General features: G+C 34.4%; 1 protein-coding gene across 1 annotated transcript; it reads left to right on the forward strand.

Annotated features, from left to right (window-relative positions):
• The first annotated feature begins 24,796 nt into the window (after positions 1 to 24,796).
• LOC126668292 (uncharacterized) lies at positions 24,797 to 25,216 on the forward strand. Its single transcript, XM_050361494.1, has one exon. The coding sequence runs from the start codon at positions 24,797 to 24,799 to the stop codon at positions 25,214 to 25,216; it is 420 nt and encodes a 139-aa protein (XP_050217451.1).
• Positions 25,217 to 26,637: the final 1,421 nt, after the last annotated feature.

A 26,637-nucleotide genomic window follows, 5' to 3' on the forward strand; every position in this document is an offset into this window, starting at 1 on the left:
ATATTGTGGTTCATACCATATTTACCCATTATGGTTTGATGTTTAGGGTTTCATCTGGATCAGTTGTCTGGCTGCATAATGAATGTTTCTCATGCGATTTCTATTTTATTAATATTCCTAAGTAATTATGTGAACTCACTCAATATTGACCCCCCGTTGATATTTCCCTTTTACAGGTAAATAGATTTTGAAGTGACAAGGCTTATGTTCTTCCTTTGGGAGTCGTAGCTAAATAAGGTCACTCTAGAGATGTAGAGTAGTTCTGTCAATCCAATAGTAGTTCATTTTGAAATGGTTTATTCTGATATAAAACTACTGTTTTATATATATGGTTTTAAATGCTGCGTGTTGTACAAAAAGGGCTTTTGCTAGTTGTTTATAAAGAAACTGGATTTGTGTTTAAAGCTATGTGTTTGTACAAATGTTTTTAACCGGTCGCTTGATGTGTGAACTGGTTTACACTGCTGGCATTGTATTCGAAAAGGGTATCATATGATGTATGATATGTACGCGTACTACCCTGAGTCCAAGAATGCAATCGCAGAGTTTTGGTTACATATTTGTTTACAGTTTTTCAAATACTTGCAAAAAGAGATTGAGACATTTTATGTTTTCAAAACGCGAAAAGTTTTTACTGTTTGTCCTAGGCTTGCTACGGGTTTCGGAACAAACATTCTCATTCCCTAGCGCCGGTCTCGACTCAAGTTTCAGAGTGGAAATTGGGTCGTGATAAACTTGGTACCATAGAAATGGTTTAGATTCTTAGGTCATTGTCGATACATCCTATGTGTTGTGTGGTTTGAGTACCTAGGAACTACTGCAACAATAGGATTCGAGTCATGTCTTTGATACGTCATCATTTTGGTTTGAAACTTTTTAGCTTTTCCCTATTGGCTGTGAGTCTGTGTTATGTTTGATGTGAGATATATGCTATGATGAGCATGTGCATATTAGATGTTTCCACTAATATGACTAAGTGTATCTGTGGAACTCTGCTTTATCATGTGTTTGTGTGTCTGATAGTAGCGTGGGTTGCTTTGGTTAGGATGGCTGACCAAAGGCAAACACGAGGGCGTATTGCTATGGCACAAGATGATGAAGAGGGTCAAGATGAATCATGTGTTCATGGAGGACAAAATGTACAGGCTGACGCGGCAGGCCGAGGCCGTGGCCGAGGACGTGGTAGAGGTAGAGTTAGAGGTCATACAGTGGGGGGACAAGAACCTGTTCAGGCACCGGAAATGACTCAACAACCTAATGTCCCAGACTTTAACTTTAATCAGTTCTTAGCTGGAGTTGCAGCTATGCAGGCCAATCAAGTCGAGAATCAGGCTATGCATAGGGAGCAACTATTGCAACAACAACAACGTGTTGGTGCAAATGTTAATTGAGATAGTGTCTTGGCCTATATGAGACTTAAGCCAATGACGTTTGATGGTTCAGGCGATGCGCTAGATTTTCTTGAGGAAGTCGAGCGTAATGCTAGATGTCTGCAGGCTGACGATAGATATTCGATCTTGTTAGTTGAGATGTCGATGAAAGGAATAACAAAAGATTGGTTTCAGCGTAGAGTTCAACCAACGATGAATCAGATGACATGGGCAAAATTTGTCAATCGGCACAAAGAGTTCTTTCTTCCATTCTCAATGACCGAGAGTTATTGAGATAGACTATTGAACTTGATGAAAGGTGATAAATCAGTGCAGGAATATGTGACGGAGTTCACTTGATTGGGTAGATTTGCACCTGATTTGATGGCAGATCCAGTTAGGGTGAATGCAAGGTTTGTGAAAGGTTTAGGACCCGAGTTTCTTAGTTTGATAGCTAGTGTAAATACGGATTTGGTGCGACTTATAAATAGTGCGCGACAGATAGAAACTTCTCTAATCCAATTTGGGAGGATCACAGACCCATCTGGATTAAGCCAGGATGAAATTTAGAATACTATTGATGAGTGAAGTGATTCAATCGAGTCTTACACGGGTGGTCATGTAGACCAACATTGTGAACTAAGTCGCAAGAAAGGGATATTTAGTTCACCAGAGAATATTTCTGAAGTAGGATTTGATACCAGGACTGCAAGCACTATATGAGTCAATACTCCTATTTGTCATAGATGTAACAAAATGCATTGCGGAATATGCCATCGCATTTCTGGAGAATTTTTAAACTGTGGCCAACAGGGTCACTTTGCAAAGGAGTGTCCAAGGTTAGGACCCCAGAGTTCAAAAATTTGTGTGGCACAATCGTTTTATCATCAACAAGAGGTTGTATATCCAACATCGCTTGGACAAGTAAGTACCTTCAATGGTCAGTGTGGTAGAGGTTATGGTAACAGAGGTGGAAGGAATGGCGGAGGACGTGGTACTGGTCAGATTTTGCAAACTGGCGGAAGTCAAGCCAGGTATTTTGCTTTGGACCAACAAGAGTCTAAGGTTTCTAAAGCTATCGTTCAAGGTATCTTTTATAACTTCTATGGATACGATAATTTTGTTTATTAAGTATGTGGCTAGGATGTAAATTCGAGGAAGAATTTATTATAAGGTGGGGAGAATGTAATACCCCGTATATTTAATGGACTAAATTATTCCACGTAAGGAATAGTTAATAGGACCGGAAGAATGTAAATTTAATTTGAGGATAAATTTAATTTATAATATCTCCGGAAATATACAATACTTATACAAGTTAAAATATTAAATTTCGATATTTATATTTTAACTAACGTAAATTAAGAAATGCTTATAAATTAAAAAAAAAATTATAAGTCCCATGTGAATATTTTTGGAGTCAATATTCACGAAATAATTTTAGGAAGTTATCCCTAAAATTTTATAGAATTTGGAGATATTCATTTTAGTAAGTGGATCTAATTTAGCCCTAATAAATCTTAAATGATTTATTAAAAATAAAATATAGGTCCCGTGAGGATAAAAATTACGTATTTATTCTATTTATGAATTATGAAATTCATGGTTAAAATTTCATAAAATTCGGAGTTCGTTGTCTGTTTTAATTACAGACGAGTATTTAAGAATTTGGGTTAAAGTAACGCGTGAATTCCTAAAAACTAGTTTGGCTTTTAGCCAAAATATATATATGTTCAATTCAAATGAACATTTCATTTGAATCAGAGAACATAAAAGCTCAGGGTTTTTAGTTTCAGAGAACGGCGACGATACGTTCGACAATTCTCGATCTGTTTCTTGTTTCAAACTCAAATTTCTTCCGTAATTCGTCATTTATCGAAGCAATAACCGTTATTTTGAATTCGGTTCTATAGAATTTGGATTAAAATTGAATATATAACGGTTACCGTATCAAATCGAACGTATACGTATTGATTTTTTGTTTCAATTGCGAAATTGAGTTGTTTGGTATGTTAATAAACGTTTAGAATCGAGAAATGACATGTAAGTAGGTCAGATTGAGCTCGGGAATGGAGTTCACGTGGCTGTGCGTGAAGCATAGCCACTGTGCGCAAGCACAATAAGCTATGCGATCGCACAGTAGGCTGTGCGCACGCACAGCCGGACTGTGTGAGCGCACAGTCTCAAAGAGTAGTTCGGTCCATCCAACAATAGTTCATTTTGAAATGGTTTACTCTGATATGAAACTACTGTTTTATATGTATGGTTTTGAATGCTGCGTGTTTGTACAAAAAGTGCTTTTGCCATTTGTTTATAAATAAACTTGATTTGTATTTAAAGCTATGTGTTTGTACAAACGTTTTTAACCGGTCGCCTGATGTGTGAACTGGTTTACACTGCTGGCATTGTATTCGGACAGGGCTATCATATGATGTATGATATGTACGAGTACTACCCTGAGTCCAGGAATGCAATCGCAGAGTTTTGATTACATATTAGTTTAAAGGTTTTCAAATACTTACAAAAAGAGATTGAGACCTTTTATGTTTTCAAAACGCGAAAAGTTTTTACTGTTTGTCCTAGGCATGCTACGGGTTTTGGAACAACCATTCCCATTCCCTACCGCTGGTCTCGACTCAAGTTTTAGAATGGAAATTGGGTCGTGACAATAATTATGCCTGATTATATGATATAAGGTTATGAAACAAGTTGATGCAATAATTATGAATGATAGTTATTGCCATTTTTCATCATGAGTTTTTAACCGGAATATTTTAAAAGAATTATAAAATGTTGAAAATGGTTTCATTAATCAGTGAAAAATTTATCATAGAAGTTAGACTTGATCGGATTTCAGAGCAACTACTCTCATTTTCCAGTCTTGTCTTGATTCGAGAATCGGGTCGTGATAATAGTTGATTGAGATAGAAAAGATTCTAATAGTTAAACTCTAAAATTCAACTACACACACATATATACATATATTTGCAATCAGGATTTTATGTGTTTTTTTTTGTTTTGGTGAACTGACGAATCAAACCGACAAAATTTGGATGTACAGGGAAACCGTAAACCAGATGAGTGAAGTCTAATTTTAATTTTATAGGGATAATTTAGTTCATTTACTGCATATGCAAACCAAATCAAATTTAATTGAATCAAACTGACCGAACCGTAACTCACCATTAACTATAATTTGTTAACAATAGACATTCGGACTATTTATTACTCCTACTGTAGTGTTTTAGGGATAACAATTTTTAAATTAGGCTAAACCTATCTAAAAACTCTTATACTATATTATTTTTGTTCAAAAAGCCCTTATACTATTTTTTTTGTTCTTTAGATCCCTGTATTTGGCAAAATTCCGATTTTCAGGTCCTTTTGAGGGACTGGAGGAATAAAAAAGTTGTAAGTAGAGGGACTAGAGAAAACTAAAAAAGGATCTGAAAATCAAAAATTATATAAATAGAGGAACCTGAAAAATAAAAAAATAGTATAAGGACTTTTTAAACAAAAATGATATAATACAAAGGGCTCTAGATAGATTTAGCCTTTAAATTATATAGACAAAAGGCAAGTAACAAAACGTACCCAAAAGGGTACTACTACAACCACTATACAACTTGGGACGATGACAAAAGTACCTAAAATTTTAAAAATATTTACAAAAATATCTGTAAACTTTTTTTATTTACAAAAATACGACTGATTTAAAATTAATTACAAAAGTATCAAAAAATGAAAATTAATTACAAAAGTACGATTTGTATAATGTCGGTATAATTATGGTATAATTTTGGAATAATAAAACTATAAATCAGATAATTTAAAAATAATATTTGGTTTATTATTGGTATAATTTCAGTATATTTTTGGTATATCGATTATAAATTTTTATATATATTTTCTAGTTGATAACATGTATGTTTTTTTTTTTATATGTATTTTTCACTATAGTTGGTAATGAACTAGAGAATTTGTATATTATTAGTATAATTGTTAGGTTAATATTTAGTATGCGATGTGGTGTAATGTTGATGTAATAATAAAATTTCAGTATATTTTGATATGTACACTCTTGGTATACTGTTGGTATAATTTTGATATACTATTAATTTTATTTTTAGTATACGATTTGATGTAATTTTGGTAAATTTTTATTTAATATTAATAAAATATCAGTATGTATAACGTTGGTATAATTTTGGTATAATGTTGATGTAATGTTGACATAATGTTAATTTATTAGTATACTGACATTATACCGACAGTATACACCGTATGTTTGATATTATTTTTTATTTTTTTGTTCTTTTGTAAATATGAATAAGATTTTTGTAAATGAAAAAAGTCAACATGTAGTTTTGTAATTATTTTCATTTGTTTTGGTAAATGGTGTAATTTCCTCATACAACTTTGTCCTACATTGCGTAGTCAACAAAAGATCCTTTGTTGATGTGAAAAGAGAGCAAATCTACTTTTTAAGTACTTGCACTTTTAAAATTATACATTTTTATCCTTTAAATTTTCCATTCATTAATAAATATTGACCTAGACTACATAAACATATTCTATTCCACTTTTTAAACAATCTATTTTAATTTTATCTGTCTAATAAATTATCAATTTAAATAAACTAGTTAATTTATATAAACTATTTATTTCATTTTATTTTTATAAAACTTGATTTTTACAAATTTTTTTTAAATTCCTAAATTATATAATTTTTTATCTATTTTTAATTTATAAGAATTTCATAATATATTCGATAAAATTTACTCTTACAAAACAATTTGAAATGATAATAAAACTATATTAATTTTGTGATTTTTTTTTTAATAATTGAAAACAAGAACGCATGAATTTTTTTTTAACACAACTTAATAATTTGTTGTTCAGTTATATCATTCGAAGCATAGTTCATCGGTAATTTTGTACAAGTGCGACTAGCAGTATCTGTGATGCACGAAAAACCTTATGTAGGGTGAATTTTTCCGTTTCGAAAACATTTCTGTGTTGGAAACTATCAGAAACTCTTCGGAAACGTCTCGGCCCGTTTCCGTAAATACTAAAAATTGGAAACTCGTTTCCTAAAAGGAAACCCACTTCCTATATAAAACAATTCTTAAATAGTTAAAAAACCTATAAAAGGTTACCTATAAATAAGAAATCTAACTCAATTACCCATATATTTTATAATTATGAAATTTATTAATATGTTATATATTTAAATTATATACTTTATAATTATGGAATTTATAAAAATTTATTTTTATATAAATAAACTATTATAACAACTAATAAGATAAATTTTATAATTTTTATAAAATTTTTAATATTTATAAATATACCCCTATATTATTACTATTTACACGTTTTTCCCGCGTTTCCATTTTCTATAATTTGAAAAAATTCGTATCGTCGTTTCCGTTTTCGTTTCAGTTTTCGTTTCTGTTTCCATTTCCGTGCAACTTAAAGCAGTATATAAGAGTCATCATCATCGCTTGGATATAAAGCATGGAACAATGTCAAGGAAAACCATGAATATATATTGATTAAAAGTGACTGCACTAAGGGCAGCCATTGTCAAAGTTCGGAAGCTGCGATAAAACAACAAAAGGGGCAGGCTGGCATTTCAAGGCTAAGATAGAGAGATAAGAGAGTAGAAGATGATGTCATGGCAATTTGTAGTCTTTAAGGTATTCATAAATTATGGCTATTCTTTGGTAACCATGTGATATTCACGTGCGATTTTTCAGCTCATTGACAAAATCATTTTATCTATTGAGATGCTTGGGATATATCTAATTTTTTATTTTTTTTAAACAATTAATATTACTGTTATGAAGTGAACAACCAAACATTTTTTTTGATAAATTAATAAGTCGAGTTATACTTTCATATATTGTTGGAATATATGTATTTAACTTAACTCTTATTTACCCTAAAAACAAAGAATTAATTACTAAAAAAAAACCCCACCTTATAACATTTATTCGTTTATACCCTAATTTAAAAAAAAATTCATTTGTACCCTTTTTTTGATTTTTTATTTTCGTCTCTATCTTAAAGAGCTAATTTGACCTCTTTTTATTTGGAAAAATATTCAAAATAATCCTTTATATTTAGCTTATATTCTAATTAAACATTAATATTATTAATCATTTTTAAAGTTTTCATCCTTTAATTAATTTATTGTCAAAAATTTAAATTTTAGGGTAGAGATGAAAACAAATTAAAAAAAGGGTACAAGTCAACTTTTTCCTATATGAGGGTATAAACGAAAAAATATTATAAGGTAGGGGTTTTTTAAATAATTAGGCCAAAAAAAAACTTAACACTTATTTATAGTAGATAAGTCTAATCATCTGTTCGCAATATTTTCACCGACGCTCAAACCTTTAAATTTATAAATGGATAAGTTTAGGCACTGATGTTTTAACCGGTGTGCTTTTAAATAAGGTAAACAGGGTTTGGATGACGTGTTCCTAATTCGAATGACGTAATCCGAGTCTGAATGGCGTTCCTCAAATTGTGAATAACGTAACCCCCATTTGATTTAACTAATAGTATTGACATGGGAATCTGAGATCCAAACGATAATAATGTTAATTTTAGTCCTAAACTAAGATTCAATCTGTAGATTGAGTATAAAAATCCTGAGTTTTGGTTTTGATTAATGATGTGTTGATAAGAAATAATATAATAAACCTAACTATTTATAGGGAACAAATTCCTACTCAAAAATCCTAATCTTAATAAGATTCAATCATTTATTTAAAAAATAAATAATAAAAGCTAAAGATAAATATGACTTTTATTGGGCTAAAATTTTAGGATCAACGCATTCAGATTCCTCTCACCAAATCCTGGACTGTGATATTTTTCAGGTCCACCCACCACCTTTTGGGTAGGTGCAAATAATGCATCCAACAAATTTAATGTGTAAACTTTGGCCTTATTATTTTTGGCCTAGACTTCAGTTGAGCTTTCCACTTCTATCTTGACCCATTCGGTAAACCACTTGACTTTTGAGTTTCACCTCAACTGTCACTTTCCAAGTATAAATAGTCATTTATTTCCTCTTTTGGAACTATCGCACCTTTAACTTCCAAAAATCTCACAAGAACCTTGTTCTTCTGCTGATTTCTCCAAAAGTACATGACCCATAACCATATTTAACATCGCCTCATCACCAAAATTTTCGCTTGATTCTCCTGCCTCTCCTTCAAAGGTATCACCCTGTCTCAACTAGACCAAGCTATCGACAACAATGTCACCTCCAAGATTGCCGAGTGTCACTCCACAGCTCCATCAATTGCTTTTGAGGTAATTACTGATCTTGAAGATAACTGATATGTTGTGGGGCCAATTATCGTAAGACCTTCAGCGTTATTTGAAACCTCCGTTCCCTTCCCCGATCACACTCCACCCCACTTTGTCGATATGCACCAATCTTTCGTTTGGACGGGTAAAACTTTTAAAAAATTGGCCGATTTCAACAACCGATTACAAAGCTTAGATTATGAGGCTTCACAACGAATATGCCGATGTATGGAAAGCTACTGGCATATACGATGTAATCGGCATTAGTTAGAACGTTTTTCCGATAGCCAAACACTATTATTTTGGGGCCTCGCTCTTCTGGTCCAATACAATTAATGCTTTCTGTTTCAAGGTCGTGCCGATGTCTACAACCCTTCTAGACTTAGCTTGCATGTTCAACATTGGTATTACTAGTATCAAAATATCGCCCATCACTTGCAAAGAAATCCCTGACTTGCACCTTGGATCAACAAAAACTGAGAAGACCTTCAACTGATTTTTGAGAGATCATATTGGTGAAAAAGCTAGCAAGCCAACTCATGATGAACACATCGCCTTCCTGGCATATTTCTTGGCCAAATTCATCATTTGCCCGACCTCCTTCAGGATTACCCAAGAATGCCTCAAAATTGCCCTAGCGTTAGTAGAGGGACATCCATTAAACCTTGGAGAATACATATTTGGGTCTATTTACCAATGCCTTCATCAGATGATCAAAGACGAAGGTATCAAAACATACCGGTGTCCTAGCGGGCCGATGTGGATGATCCAAATTTGGCTATTCATGTATTTTCCAGATATCGCCGGTTTGCCTGAACGAAATGAATCAGGCTGTTTTAATTATACCTTAGTTCAAGCTGTGGCAATGCTTCCCCACCTAAACCATGTGATCGCCTTCTTTGAAGAAACAAAATCCAAATCGCCATCCTCTTGGTGCCCTATGCTCAACTGGCGACTCCCTCCAGTCTGGCTTACCTATGGTTGGGACGTTACTAAAGATTCACAACTCGACGACGATCTTTACTCTACTTGGTGAAACCATTGGTGCAGTGCTCTTCAATCAAAAAACCTATTAGTCGGCAAAGATTTCAAGAGTAGTGGATCAGAAGCTTATTGCCCAAAATACCTCTCTAGGAAATTTGGTTATACTCCAGCGGTGCTGTGTCCTTTTTAAATAGATAGGAATGATTATGGCCTGCACCGCCCCTCTTTATCATCGACCAAAAATCTCATTTATTTAAATCGCCTACAAGATGAATATATCCCACTCTCTAAAGAATTGCCTACCCCAGATGCCAACCCTTCGACTTCAGAAGAATTTGATCAATGGTGGGAAATGATAATTGACCTCAACTTCTAGAAATCGGCATCAGACATCCTTTCCTTATACATTCTTTAGCTTCCTCCTACTAAATGAGAACGTACTCACACCGATATTTTTCTTTTATAGGTACCCAAAGGCAAGAAGCCGAAAGGTAACCTATAACACCCTCTTAATTTAAACATTATTTACTCATAAATTTATAACAAACACAACAAAACCCATTTCATACATGTCATGTTACGACACAAAAGTGTTAGCTAAAAGCATATCTATATACATTCATACTATCTCACATAAAACACTAACTCTTAGTACAAACGTTTTATTTATCTATCTTATATACATAAACACTTCAAAATATGCACATGGAATGAACTCTCCATTGGCCCACCTGAAACGTCTATCGGATACAAATGTCGACTCAATGCAACTCTTTGTATCCTGAAATATAACGCAGAGGGATGAGCCAACAACTCAATAAGCAAATAGATATATGCATACTAAACATCAGTGTTTTAAAAACCGAACCGGTGGCCGAACCGGTGCGATCATCAATTTCCGATTCTATCGGTTGAACCGGTCCACCCGCCGGTTGAACTAGTGAAGTCAAATTGTAAATATAAAAAATATTAACAGTTGAATCAGCAGAGTTAAATTGTAAATATATAAAAAGTATTAACTACAACCCAACGTGTTACGTTATTCAAGAACTAAATAAGTTTAGAAGGTTTATTTATGTCTATTGGATGTGGGGCCATTTGGTAGCCTTGCCTCCACTGTTGGATTATTACAAATCCATAAATTGTTTTAACAGAAAGTAGTCATTTAGGGTTTGAAAAGTTTATCTTCTCTTTAGTAACTCTAATCACTGCCATATGTCTCCATGATCAATTCCACAATTACAGTACTATCTTCTTATTCTTCTTTTATGTCTTTACATTTTGCTGCACTTTGAAAATATTGAGCTACTTACAGATTTTACAATCCAAGGCCATCCAAAATTCAAACTGAGGCTTAACGATATGAATTTTAAACTGAAATTGCATATTATATCGTGGATTTAAAAGTGAATGAACATTATTTAATTCCCTTTTCGTCATCTCCTTCTCTTTTTTACAGATCTTTTACATTAACCGGACGGTTCAATCCGTTTTGTCGGTTTCTCCGGTTTACACCGATCCAATCCGGTTTAACTGGATTTTTGATTTTAGAGGTCAATCGGACCGGACAGCTGGCCGGTACCCGGTTTAATCGGTTCAACCGGTCGGTCCGGTCCGGTTTTTAAAACACTACTAAACATACATATTCATAAGAATTCCAAGTAACTAATATATAACTCAAGCGATGAGTCATTTAACATAATCAATAATCATAACCAACAGATCAGTCCAATGGTCAATTCAAATCAAATATATTCACATAATTCCAATCAACATTAAGCTTACAAAAGTATCTTCAATCATGCGCATAATTCACATGTTGGCCCAAATTTTCATATGGGCAACTAACATACGTTATTAGTCTTAATCGCCCTTTAGGCAACCAATAACTCAATCTCACTTCATTAGCCCGATTCGCCATTTTAGAAAACCAACAACTATCTCATTTCTCAACGAATATCCAAACATAAGTATGACATGATTCTCATAATCAAAGTATGACTCACATTAACAATTCGACTATAATTCACAAGCACATTTACATCCCAAACCAACACATACTTACCATTGCAAACAAACGTATATACCAAGTATAACACTATCTATTCACTTGTTCAATTCACCGAGACTCAAACCCGTGAAGTTCTAGGCTTTTCCATCGTATTACCTTCTGGTCTATAAGTACCTATTCACATATACAATCTCAATTCATTCACAAGGTATAACTATTTTGATAATTTACATAAAGTAATAAACTAGTAACCATAACCCCTTTCTCTAGGCAAATTATATGTACTGACTTTAAATAGGTATCACTCATAACTCAAACATCATTTATACATAGTATTGATATGAGTCTTGTCCATTTGAGTCTAGTTTCATTTCCAATTGAAAGTACATCAATTGGATTAGTATAAATTAGATTATGCAAATTACAACACCACTAGGTTAAAATGTCTAAATAAAGTATACAACTAAATGACATAATTGGTCTATTTTCAAAACTAAAGAGTTTTAGTTAACATCCTAAATAATCAACAGAATCAAACTTGACATCATTTAGATATTTATAACTCATTTTATCAATTTTACAAGAATTTAAGGATGCGCCAATAGTTCTAAAAGTAGACCGATTATATAGCCCATCTTAAAAGTGATACACACTTCACTATAAATATTATTTTACAAAATCCTTTGCTAGAGTTTTAGGTATATTAGTCTAGAAGAGATATCAAAAAGAACAAACTCAATTATATCTCTATACAATGAGTTATGCAAGTTTTAGTGACACATACTCAGGCTGTATAGGGAAAAAAAGCAACAAAATAGTGTGGTGTATTAGGCTATCATAACGACTTCAAATGATGAAACGCAAAGAATAATAATTATAGCAGACTAGCTGTAGTTTACATAGCCTCAATAATTGTTCAACTTAGAGTTGCATAACTCGATGTGTGATGTAAATAAAAAGAATAATGTTTTTGGATATATGCAGATTTCTTGCAAAAAGATGATGAACCCTAACCTTATCAACCAAAACACTTTAAATTACTTACCAATTATCTTGTTTCTTGATCCAAACTTTAATTATAATGTAATCGATCTTGTTGCAGAATTTAGGTTTAGGTTTTCATCAATTTATTACTCTTTCTATTTTGATATATGATGAAACAAAGTTATGAGGTGGTTTTAATCATTTAGCTATGGCTTATTCATGTTGTAATAAGATTGGTTTTATGGAATCATTCATCAACATATAATCCTTGAAATATTTTATATGTTCAATTTTAACCTTCAAGCTAATGTAATACCCGATATTTATGTAATGTAAGGATTGGAATTAGCGATGTCAGAATTGAAAAATAATTGACATAATGGTTAAAAATGACGGTATCGGGAAACTGTCAGAAAAGATTTGGTAAGAATTAAGAAAGAAATATGAGAATATAAAAGCAAATAGTAGAGTAGTGGCAAAAGTGTGAAAAAATGAGAGGTATAGGGGTAAAAAGGTCAAAGGCAACATGTGGGAGTGTGTGCATAAGTGTCTTGGTCAACAAGTCGAGAAGATTTGACTTTTTAAGAAGTAAACGATCATCTAAAAGGATGAATGATCGTTAATAACAGAAATAGTTCGGTAGAATGTTGGATGATTGGATCAACGATCATCTAAAGGATTATGAATGATCGTAAATAAAATGATCTGTAATAAAAAAGAACGAAATAAATTCATTTTTCATCAATATTTTCTCTCTTAAATCTCTAGGAAGAGAAGTAAACGCTAAAGCTAAGATTAGAGCTTCTTAACTAAAATCTAATCCATAAAACCTCATCAATATTAAGATCAAATAAATAATTTGGAGTTGCATTTGAAGAGTAAAGCTAGAGTCTCGAGATTTTAAGGATTCTGTTCTTAAGAGTTCAAGTGTTCATATTTTCTTTATCTTTTGCCGGTTTTCTTTTAAATTTGGAGGAGAGCTTCAAGAGGTAGGCTACTCCAAACCCTTTGAATTATTTTATGTTTGGATGATTGGTTTGCAAGTTGTTGGTGACTAGGGTTTTGCAATTTTGATGTTCTTGTTGATCAAAGTATGAAAAAGGATTAGCATGTTAATTTTTGTAGTTAATATGATTAAAAAATGACGATAAAAGCTACTAATGGACTGGAATTTAACTAATTAAGATTGAGTATTAATTTTTTAATAAAAGCATGAAATGGAATAGGATTTGTATGCAAGTTAATATGAAAATTGGTAAGTTTAATTCAAATGAATTTCATGGCATGAATTAGAAATTCGATAATTTAATTTCTGGAATTGTATGATTAGAAAACTATATGGATTAATTTGTATGATTGAGATGGAAATTGGGTGAAATGTGCAAATTGTAAGTTTATGGGTCTTTTTGACATTTTGCCAAAATTTGCAATATGTATGGTGTGGTGAAAACTTTGTTTATAATTTCTTAAGGTCTGAACTAAAATTATGTGAGGATTTGAAATGGTTTTGGAGAAAATGAAAATGAATTTTTAAGCTTAAAGGACTAAAATGTAAGGTTTTGAAAAGTTGAGGACTTTTTGGTAATTTTTCCACGTAAGGTTATCTCTGGAAATTTGATATTTAATTGAAATAGTTTTTTAATTAAAGGATTAATTTGAAAATGAGTTGTTTAAAAGTATTTAAGCTGAGATTTGATGATTCGGACCAAAATGGTCAAAAGTAAAGATTAAAGGCCAAAATGGCTATTTTGTCAAAATGACCTATTTAAAAGTTAAGAACTGAATTATTTTTTAAAAAAGAGTTAAGAAACAAGTTTTTAAAGTATTTGGATGATTTTAAGAAAGGTGAGATTTGGTTGAAGATCAAATTGTAAATTTTGAAAAGTTTGGGATGTTTTTGGTATTTTAACCAAAGTTGAATGGTTTGATCAGGATAAATTAAGGAATGTATTGGAAAAGTAATTTTTTAAAGTGGAAACGTGTTTGAGTTAGAATCTGAAATAAAAATATTTATTTTTTAAGATTTCAGTTAAAGTTGAATTTATAAATCTCGACGTGCGAGAATATTTTTTATGGAATTGTTTTGGACTCCGTGGGAATAACCAGGCTAGTAAGAAGTACTAAGACGGCGGATTACAGATGTCATAGTTTTTCCAATGTCGTCGGGTGATGAGTAGAAAACTCAGCTGATGAGGAACGGGAAACTGTTTTAAAAAAGAAAAAGGGTCGAGATTCTTTAAAAAGAAATTTTCGTCGAGAACAGTTTAGGAACAAAATTTGGTAAATGAGTTTATTTAAAAGACGAGATTTAATTTTCAAAAGAAAAATAAAATTTAAGATGTGAATTCTTATGTGTTATATGGTTGGTGTCGGTGAGTGCCGTTTAGAGTTAGGATTCTGTGTTTATTCTTAAACAAATGTTAATTTGTGTTTACTTGTTAAATTTGGTGTATTCTGATGTATCGGAATCCAATTTTTCGAGGAGCCATCCTGCTGTAAGGGGGAGCACGGACTGTGAGTTGTACTTTACATTTAGGCATTAACTATCAACTATTTATATTTCAAAGTGCCGATATAATACCGACGAAACAAGCTTTTCTATTGCGCGGCAATAGAGCTGTGTGTACACCACTGGTAAAATGAATACAATATACTAATGTAAATGTGTGGAAACACCAGACATCCGTAAAGTTTCGGGTCTGAAGAATAAAAGCGGACTGTGGGTCGTTGGATTACGTTAGACTGTGGGTCTGAAAGTTTGGTCTCCCGGCTAATGATACGGGGAGTTAAACCCCGATAATCCCGAGATTAAGATATTACAAAAGTACGTCTACATGAGTATTTTTTGTAAGTTCCACGTTCGCAATTATTATGATGAATTTTTGAAACACCAATATTTGAAAGATCGACGAGAAAATTGTTTTAATAATATCCAAAAATAAATGTTAAATTCTATTTAGGGTTTCATCTGTAATATATGTAGCTATATATATTATTTATTTTGTTAATGTTTATTTGTAACGTGCAAACTCACCAGTTTTAACTGACTTTTATAGTTGAACATTTTCAGGTGTGGTTCGATCCTTTTTAGTTTTACCTGACGGTTTCTTTGGTTTGTTGGAGGTACCTACCAATCTTTTTAGGAAGTCTAGAAGTATAGTGTTTGATTCTAGCTTTCTGTAGTAGATGCTAGTAGATGTCAAAAGAACAAGATATTAGACTAGTGTATATATGTGATACTCATATCTGTTCTGTATTTTTGGGTTATCGTACTATAGTGCGATGACGTGACGATGGTCATATGTTTATATGCGTGGTTATATGACAACGTTGTGTTTTGTGGTACGAAGTTGTTTTTCCATGTTTGCACAAAAATGTTAATAGACTCTAATAACGCCATAGTGGATAATAATGCGTATTTTGATTTGTTTAATTTGTCTCACGTTTTGCGAAAAATTTACAACAGATTTAATAAAAGTTTTTTTTATTAAAAAAAGTGTTTTATTTTAAGGCTTGCTAAGGACTCCGGAGAAACCACTCCCGTTTCCTAGCCCCGGTTACGTCTCATAAATTTGGGTCGTGAGAAAGTTTCAGAGCAATGGTTTAGTATACCTAGGCCATTATTACTGTTGTGTGCTCTGTGATATATTGGTACGATTGCTATAAGATGATTGGTATTAATTAAGTACCTAGGAATATACTGTGGGTATTAGGATTCGGTCATGTCAATTCTTGTTGATATGTTCGTCTTTCAAAAATCTTCACAATCCCTTTTTTGAAGCCAAGTCGTGTTTGCTAGAGTGATGATTTTATGGTATTGGTTGCGTATGTTTAATATGTATTGATTGGTGGCATGATTTAGAAATTATCAAATAAGATATTTGTGTTTTGATATTATGTTTGTAATGTAAAATGTAATATGTATATTTGGCTGTTTTGTTGTGTAATAGATATGCCAGGATATATGATTATTCGAGGTAGCGGGTTAGGATCGCAAGAGAATAGGTTTCACGGTCCGGAAGAGATAGAGGGTGATCCTAGTGAGGGAGAGTATGAGCCACAGAGTAAGCAAGAAGAAGATCCTAACAAAGAAATAGGAGAAATGGGTCAAGACATAGGCAGTGATAGGGTACCACAGGAGCCAATGGGGTAGTTTGTTCCAGGTTTAGGATTTGATATAAATCGATTTCTAAAAGAGATAGCAAGTCTGCAGGAGGTTATAAACAATAGGAGGTTAGAGGGGGTAGTGATACGAGAGGCTGAGCAGAGAGTTACACATTTGGATCAGGAGTATGAGATCAAATTGTCGATGCCTAGAGCTAGACTGAGTATCATAGTTCGAGGTAATAGGTCGGTGGTTGAGTTCACCGATGAGTTCTTGCATCTGAATGGATTAGTACTTGAGCTTATGGGGAATGCCATGGAGACAAATATAAGATATGATATTGGGTTTGTATTGGAGTACACGAGATTATACAGAGAGTTGAATATGCATTTCTTGCATCTTTATAGTCAGGCGCGGATGATCTATTCTACATCGGGAACATGACTTCGATCGGGGCCAACTGATCCTATAGTGATAGCTAGGACTATTACGGGTATGCGTGCTAGGCGAGACCGAGGTAGAGGTAAAGGAGTGAGTTCTTGATACAGGTAAGGTGATGCGAGAGCTGGTCCGAGTACTCCAATGGATAGGGATACTAGTAGTGCAGGTTATGATGGCGGAGATGAGCCATAGGTATTTTTAATATAAGTATTTTTTATTATTTGCTTATATGTTAATTGTTTATGTAATATTAGCTTGATTGTTATATACTCTAAGTATGATTATGATATATGTTTAGAATTATTTAGACTTGAACCGGAACACGTTGTTGGCAAATGTTAGTGATAGATAAAAATAGACGATCGAGACGTTATCATAACGAATCAAATGCGAACAACAAGGAGAAAGAAGACAAAAGAGAAATGGAAGAACGATATTTACAATGTTTGAAAATATCTCTAAAATTGTAAACCTGGAAATAGGGAAAAACAACGTGGTCAAATATACAGAGATGAGTTCATAATACTATTTACATTTATTAAGATTAAAACCTTTAAAACCTTAAACTCTTTCATACTAATATATTTATATATATATATATATATATATATATATATATATATATAAAATTGTGGAATAACAGTATTAAAATGAAATTTAAAATATAACCCAAAGTAAACGGGAACGAATCCTCGTCAATCCCAATGTAAGCCAGACTTTTTATCTGCCAAATCCAAAGTACTTATCTCTACTCACAGTCTCGATAATGCCTATTAAGTAGCCCGTTCCAATCCAGATCCATAATCATTCAAAAACGTTCGGAAACATTTATAATATTAAAATATATTTGTGTTACTTAATAAAGTTGTAAATAGCACTATAAACTCACTGCTGGCGAAACCAAGTGATAATCCTGGCAAGCAACTAACCCTACGCGGAATTCGAAGCACAAGCAGACGACGGGTCTAAAAACAAGGCACAAGTTAAAATCCATACAACCCCTAACTCTAAGAATACTAGACACCACATAGGACTAGCTTCTTAAACTACAACCAATGTACAAGTCAAAGTAAAGTATACATCCATACAAACCAACCCACAAGTTAAGCTTAGCTGAGTTCTTGCTTTTAAAACAAAAATCCGAAATTCTTACATAATTTAGATAAATCATTTAAAACCAATTGAAATTTTCAAATTAGTATGTTAGCCATAAACAACATTATAAGCTCAACACAACATGTCGGGCAACATAAGTCTAACCCGACCCAAACGTGTGCCAAAGTATAATCCAAAGTTTAAACCAAAATATTTTAATTTAAACCAAAGTCATTTGAAAACAAAGAACTCAAATAAGGCTTAAAAAAACCACAGATCCACTAGCAATAACATGCCAAACAATTTGCCAATACTTAGAAAATTTCACTTAAAGTATATACAACATAAATAAACCACCTTAAATTAATTAACTTATGATTTAAAAAACATTTAAACATCTAATTCAGATATGAAATAATAATTTAATTAACAACAAAACCTTTGCAAAATTCAATAACTTATATTTAATTTCGCCTACCTATTACTAAACAATCTAAAACAAAACCAACATATCTTAATATACCATAACTGTCGTAAAACATCCCTAGGCAGCCATTTACATACTTAGGCAATCAACTCATCTAAACCAATCCAAACATAAGCAAAATAAGTCCGAAAGCCAACCATTAAATTACCAAACCATTGAACACCCAATGTATCAATTTTGAAATACTAAATCAGAAGTTGGCATAATATTTCTAGGCACATTAATATTTTAAAAACATCAATTAGATCATGATATAGCATAATTAGCAAAGTGCACCAACACCTAGCCATCAATACGCACCACCTAAGGTACAATTTAACATTAACAAGCAAAACCAAGTCATAACATAAATTTTCAGATTTTGAATCATATAAAAACATAAAATATCAACCACAACACCCTAAGTATTTATCCAAAACAACAAACTAACAATCTCTATGCAAAATTACAAGAAAAAAAGAATACACTTCCCTTTTGATAAGCCAAAAAGGATCAAAACCCATCAAAATACAATAGCTAATGAATCTAAAACGATAGAAATGATGAACCTAGGATTAAACCACAAGAAAATGATAAAAAGACTTACCAAGGATCAAAATAGGAAAAGGATTAGTGAGGGAATGATTTAGAATGAAGTTTCGGCCGTTTTAGGTTTTCAGAAATGGAGGAGAACAATTTAGGTCGAAATAAGGTGCTATTTATAGAAAAATAGCGAACTACACAGTGTCGCGTCACGCCCACTACACACTAATGTCACTTCCGCAACACAAATCGCGCTTGTGACCCATCCTCTCTCACGCCCGCGAAAAGCTTCTGCTTAGGAGAGAAAATGCGATTTTTGAATATAAGTTCGGGATCGCTTCGAAAGCCCAAACCACACCCAAAACATCTAAAAACAACTTATAAAAGGTAATGAACACTCAAACCACGATTCTGAGGAACCAAACCATAAGATCAACCCAAGCTACATAGAAAGTTCATTAGAACAAGCCGTAAAAACACGGATTATTACAGATTTAGATAGAAAACTGGAGGAGCCTGGGTGAAGGTGGTCGCTCTCCTCTACCGGCTAGAATGCACTTAGAAGTAACTCAGTACTTAAATAATTTAAGGAATTGTAAGGTAATCTTTTGTTTTGTATTTTTTATAAGTTACTTTAGTTTTATCAAATTATGTACGTAGTGATCATATAAATTATAATTAGGTTATTTAATTAATTTACTAACATTTAACTTATTAAGTAAAATAAAAAAAATGAATCGTCTCTCCAACAAAAAAATTCCCCAATTTTTAGGGTTTGATGAATTGAAGAACTACCGCTCTTCAATTGTCAAGAGGAACATTAATTGCTTGAAGAATCGTGATTTCTTTCAATCATTTTTCTCGTTTGCCATTTGGTGCTTTTCCTCAAATGCTCAAGGCATGCAAAGAACAATCAATACTGTTTGGGGAAGCGCTTCACCTGGATGTGCAATGGGAAGGATTCACAATCATGAATTTGAGAGGCTCAAGAACCAAAACTTGGATCAATCGCAACGCTGCAGTTTCAATCATCTAATATCAGTTACTCACACGCAAAGGTTTTGCGTATTTCAATATGGACCCTTCGACTCCTAATCATTTTTCTCCTATGGTACTATTTAAAGTTCCACCACCGGTGTTTATAGTTCATTAGTCATTACTCTCATCTAAATCGGTCGTTTCACTTAAGCCACTCAATCCGATACACAATGGCGTACCCAAATAGGAACACTTACACCATCAACAATCCCTGCCCCATATCCACATCCCGTAACAATACTCATCTAGATAGAAGCTCTCAGAGAACTCCATTAACTACACCCTACTCTCCACCTTCTCAGGGTGGGTTTGGACCCTTGACACCTCGAAGTACTATAGCGGCTAGGACATCCTCACCTTTAGGATACTACTCTGCAAGCAGGGAGACTGGCTCTTCTATGAATAACCAACTCTTGTTGAGAAACAGAATTCTTGAGACAAGGGTCCAACGCTAGAATGGTGATAAACCCAAGGACAAGGCGATCAAGACCGAAGTGGGGCCTAGCAAACAAGAAACTACGGAATAGAAAAAGGAGATTCTCCTAGGGCATCCAAACTATGATGAGCGTCCTTCAACCTATGCTGATATGGTGAGAAGAAGAACCACGTTGAGAGGGGGCAGCTCTACTGCTACAGGGCAGCTGTGGAGCTCTGAACATAAAGTCATTCAACCATGTGTTATTCTTGTGAGGCCGACCCAGCAGCCTCTTCAGTTCCCAAGTTGAACAGGCACTTTGGTTGAAATCGTCCAAAGGACTACTTAGATGAGAATCACTGAACCAACTCTTGCCTTTAAATCCAATTGCTCATTTGTGGTAGAATGTAACAAAATGTCATTAAGTGCAAAAATATATCCTAAGAAGAAATATAGTGCTTATGCATTGCGAGATATGTTCATAGAATCTATGAGACATCGTAGAGACGTCCATGTAGCATAATTTCTAGAAAATATCTTCACTATCACGGTATCGAAAATGATTACCATTTCATCCTGGAGGAACATCCTTGGACAATAGAATACCACCTGGTGGCGATCAAGGAATGGCTAGCTGACACACCCCTGAAGAGAATGCTCTTCGACACTACACCAATCTAGATTCAAGCTAGAGGATTATCCCCCTAATCAACTCATGGTGGAGAATGTTATAGCAATTTGTAACCTCTTTCACTCTTTTGTGGCGGTTGACACCAACCCAAATGCCCCTCTCTGGAGACAGTACCTCTTACGCATTAGAGTGGAAATCTGTGTTCTCCATCCATTTCTCCCAGGCTTCTTCAACAAACTAAACAATGATAGATCTGAATGGGTGTCTTTTCCTTATGAGAAGATGCCAAACATTTATTTTTATTGTGGTTTAACAGGGCATTCAAATACTTTTTGCAGGACATGGGCAATGGACGAGGAGGCAGGCATGCCCTTCTCATGGTACTTTTTCTATGGTCTTCGGATGAGGGCTACTCCTCTGCTACACACTCCAATGCTTCATACTAGTGTGCATCCTTTGCCACTGACTAGTGGCCAAACTATGGTGTCTGACAAAATCCAGGTGGAGGAACAGATGTAGGGGAACCTAGATGCAAGGAATAAGCAAGCAGAGCGACTTCTGCTCCCAGATACTATGCTTATCCCAATGGACATAAATGGATTAATGATGTCCGATATAGATTTCATTGCAGCTTTGAATTATCCAGTGTATACTAATTCTGATTTACCTGCAGTCCCATCTATAGAGACGTATGACTCTACCCCCTAGTGGATTATTCATATCTGGAAGATGTCACACCTAATGCTAAGGAAACAAAAGAACACTCTTCTGGAGTACCTAGGGATCAGGAGCATGCTACTCCACCTCTAAGACTCCTTCAAATCCTCAATCCAGATATCCAATTGAAGTATACTCATCTTACAAGATCTTCCATCTTGACTTCGGATGAACAGGTGGAACTAGTTGTGGACCTTATCCATGCCACATGAAATGCTGAGATGCCAAACAATTATACAATGAGTCAAAAACAAAAGAGGAAATCATATCGTTGCTCACAAAGGTGAACATCCAGAGTGCCTCTATAACTCATTCCAATGAAGCACAAATTATAGATGAGCCCACTCCTAACACAGCCTGCAAGACCCCCAGGAAGGGATAGAAGCTGGAAGAGGAGAGCTCGGTACGCAAAGCAGCTGCAAACATAGGTTGGCTATGCGGCAGACAATAGTATTCAAACTCAGGAAAGCAAACGTAAGATCCCAAGAAACATGTTTTTACTTGAATGTTGCTGAAAGCCCTCGGAGATGTTTCATGAGGGAGGAATCAAAAGCTGACTGGTTCTAGAATAAAGACACAGGGAAGGATGCACATGTTCAATAATACAATAACAACACCCATACTGGAGACACAACTGACCGAGTTAACATTGAGGAGATAATTATGCTGAGGGTTAAGGAGGCCAACCCTGATGGCCCCAAATCAGACCCATGAGACTACTCTCCTAGAAATGTCAAGATTTAGGGAGTACCTTGACAGTTCAACATTTGCACAAAGTGGCCAAAGTAAACTCCCCTGATGTTATTTTTTTGATGGAGACTAAGAACCTAGCTAACAAAGTCCTCAAAGTCACAAAAAAGTTGGGGCTGAAGTAGCGCTTCTTAGTGGATCCAGTTGGGAGGGTAGGAGGTCCAGCCATTTTGTGGAGTGAGTTTTGCTCCATCTTTATACAATATGTTGGAACTTATTATATAGTATGCTCAGTGTCTATACATGTAGACATGTGTTTTGATGTAGTTTTTTTCCACCTAAACTCAGTAGTAGCTAGGCGTAGTTTGCAGCTTAGAGAGCTTGCCATGTCAAAACCTTTTCTTTCCAAGGCTTTTGTATTATATGGGAATTTTAATGAGATTATCATCCCAAGTGAAAAATAAGGGAGCATTTCCTACTTACCTCTCCAACATACCTCCTTCCATAATTTTATCAATGACCTGCAATTAATAGACCTGAAATTTCTTGGACCTCCTTTTATATGGTGCAACCGAAGAAATCATCTGATCTCATTCGGGAGCGTATTGATATAGTCCTTTATTCTACTGATTGGTGCCAATTGTTTCTTGCTGCTTTAGTGAAACACCTCTCAGACATAGGGTCTGACCATATACCAACATTACTGCACTTAACATCTAACGACATTAGAAAGCTTGCAAGGTTTTTTTTTTATAAACGTTAGGTTGAACATGATGGCATTACTAATATTGTCTTGGATTGTTGGCAACATAGGGTAGAAGAATCTGCTATGTTCAAAATCCATTCAAAACTCAAGCTTATAAGAGAAGGCATTCTTGATTGGAAAAAAACCAATAAAACCAGTTCTAAAAGACATCTTGAACAAATTGAAAGACAATTAGAAGCTGCCAAAGGTAAACCCTCAGAATTCATCAATTGGGAGGGGATAAGGGAATTGGAAAGGGACTTGTGCAAAGCTAACTTGGAGGAGGAACTGTAATGGGCTCAGAAATCTCGACAGGATTGGCTCAAAAGTGGAGACAAAAACACAAAGTTTTTCCATACTAAAAAAAAACAGAGACAAAACAAGAATTCAATCTCAGGTATCAGGGATTCTGATTACAATTGGTGCTCCAAATCTGAGGAGGTTAATACTATCATCTATTTCAGAGATATCTTCTCTTCTAGCTGTCCAACAGGTGTTGAGCAGGCTTTGGAAGGTTTCAATAAAAAGATAACTGACCAGACAAACACTGAGTTGCTCAAGCTAATTTTGGCTCAAGAAGTTCAGGATGTTGTTTCTCTATCCACCCCTCGAAGGCACCTGGATCCGATGGCTATACAGGTTTCTTTTTTCCACCACTACTGCTACATAATAGGTAAGGATATTACTGATTCCATTATCTCTTTTTACAATGGTGGTCATTTGTTGAGAAGTCTAAATCACACCATTATTGCTCTTATTACAAAAGAAAAAGTTCCCTCTATGGTTAAAGACTACAAGCCTATAAGTCAATGCTCTGTGTTTTATCAGATTATCTCCAAAATACTCACAACAAGACTACAAAAAATTCTCCCTACAGTTATAGACCAGACTCAAAATGCCTTTGTCCAAGGTCGATCCATATCGGATAATATCCTTATTTCCCATGAAATGCTCCATTTTCTGAAAACCAAAAGATTTGGGAAAAGAGATTACCTAGCACTTACGTTGGGTATTAGTAAAGCATATGACCGAGTAGAGTGGAAATTCCTGAAACTAATTCTCAAGGCCTAGGGTTCTGCTAATCAATTTATCTACTAGATAACATAATGTTTTACCGATGTCTCATACTCGATTCTTAATAATGGTGATCTCAAATATTATCTCACTCTTGCTAGAGGCCTGAGCAAGGGGACCTTTGTCCCCCCGTCTTATTTGTTTTGTGTGATGAATGAATGCCTCATTTGATTAAAAAGGAGATTTCATTAAACAATCTGGTTGGAATTAGACTGAATCGACACTACCCTTCTATCAGCCACCTCTTCTTTGTAGATGACTCTTTAGGTTTTACCAAACTAAATTCAAGTACATCGGGAGTTATCACAAGAACTCTTCAAACCTATAGGAAAATCAGTGGGCAAATCATTAATTTGAACAAATCTTCAGTCTGCTTCAGCAACAACACGAATGATTGCATAATTGGTAGTCTTCTGAGGAACCTTAATATCTCCCTGATGCAACATGGTGATAGATATCTAGGTCTACTAGCTCAGTTTCTTGAGTCCAAAAATGTGACCTTTGCTGGCCTACTGAACTCCCTCCAATCCAAGCTAAGTGAATGGAAAGAGAAGTTTCTTTTGCAAGGAGGGAAATAAATTTTAATTAAAGCAGTGTTGATGGCTATCCCAGTCTACGCGATGATGTGCTTTTTATTACCTAAGTCCCTTTGTAACAGAATTAATCAATTGATCAAGCAATTCTGGTGGGGGAAGAATTCAACTGGCAGGAGCATTGCTTGGGTGGCATGGACCAAAATGTGTATCAACAAATGGGAGGGAGGGCTCGACATTAGAGACTTATCAGCTTTCAACCTAGCGCTGTTAGGAAAACAAAGCTGGCGAATCCTGCAGCATCCATACAGACTTCTTTTGCAGATTCTTAAAGGTTGCTACTTCGGAATAACTTCATTTCTAAATGCTACTAAAGGTTCCAACCCCTCTTGGGGATGGAAAAGCATTATCAAAGGCCTTTCTCTTCTCAATCAAGGTCTCAGGTGGAAATGTAATAATGGAGACTCTATCAGGCCGCTGTTGGAATCATGGGTCCCAAAGGATAAACCTTTCCTTCCTTCCTTCGACTAGATGCTGATCAACAGAGAATACCTAATTTTGATTGTGGCTTGATTGATTCAGCTACTAATATTTGGAAAGCCAATTTGCTTAGTAATCTCTTCATTCTAGTAGATGTAGACATAATCATGGCAATTCCTCTCCTTTACTGTTATGCCCCTAACAAGCTAATATGGCATTTTAACAAGATGGGAATTATTCAGTAAAATCAGGCTAATATATTGCTTTTGATAGGCTACAAGATGCAAACAGAGCCAGGAATGATAGGAGTACCTTGAGGCTAGCCTTTGAGAAGAATAATTGGAAATTTTTCTAGCTACTACCAATCCCAGACAAAATTAGAATTTTCATTTGGAAAATCTTTCATAAGGGTATTCATGTGGCATAAAAACTTAACTTTTGTCTAAACAACAATCTTTTTTGCCCCCACTGCATTTGTAAGAAATCTCTTTACCATATTTTCTTTCAATGTTATTTATCTCAGAGGGTCAGGTTTTTATCTGAACTTCATTTGAATTCGAGTGCCATACCACAAGAACCAATGAATATCATTTGGAAATCTTTTGAAACATCTTTTCGTTCTTTAGAGGATTCAAAGAAATTCATCTCCTTATTTGTTTTCACTATCTAGACCATTTGGAAGGCAAGAAATTCGATTTTTTTTAAAGAAATTCCTTGGAGCATTGAAGAGAACGCCCTCTATGCATCCCATGCCAGGAAAGAGTTTGACGATTCCCTGACCATGGAACTCTCTTAAGGTAAATCAAACTGAAAAAACATCGGGCCCTAATAGAAAAAAGTTCGCTAGACCCCCAATTCAAACAGGCGATTCCATCATCATCTCTTATGATGGAGGAACAAATGCCACTCTCAAAGCAGGTTTTGTTGCATGTCTTGCCCGTGACAATTTGGGCAACTATTTGGGGAAGTTCGCAAGATCTTTCAGA

The sequence above is a fragment of the Mercurialis annua genome, linkage group LG2, assembly GCF_937616625.2.
Source record: "Mercurialis annua linkage group LG2, ddMerAnnu1.2, whole genome shotgun sequence".
NCBI classification, from domain to species: domain Eukaryota; kingdom Viridiplantae; phylum Streptophyta; class Magnoliopsida; order Malpighiales; family Euphorbiaceae; genus Mercurialis; species Mercurialis annua.

Coding starts and splice junctions, on each gene's coding strand:
- LOC126668292 (XM_050361494.1), top strand. CDS start 24,797: ATGCCTCATTTGATTAAAAAGGAGATTTCATTAAACAATCTGGTTGGA.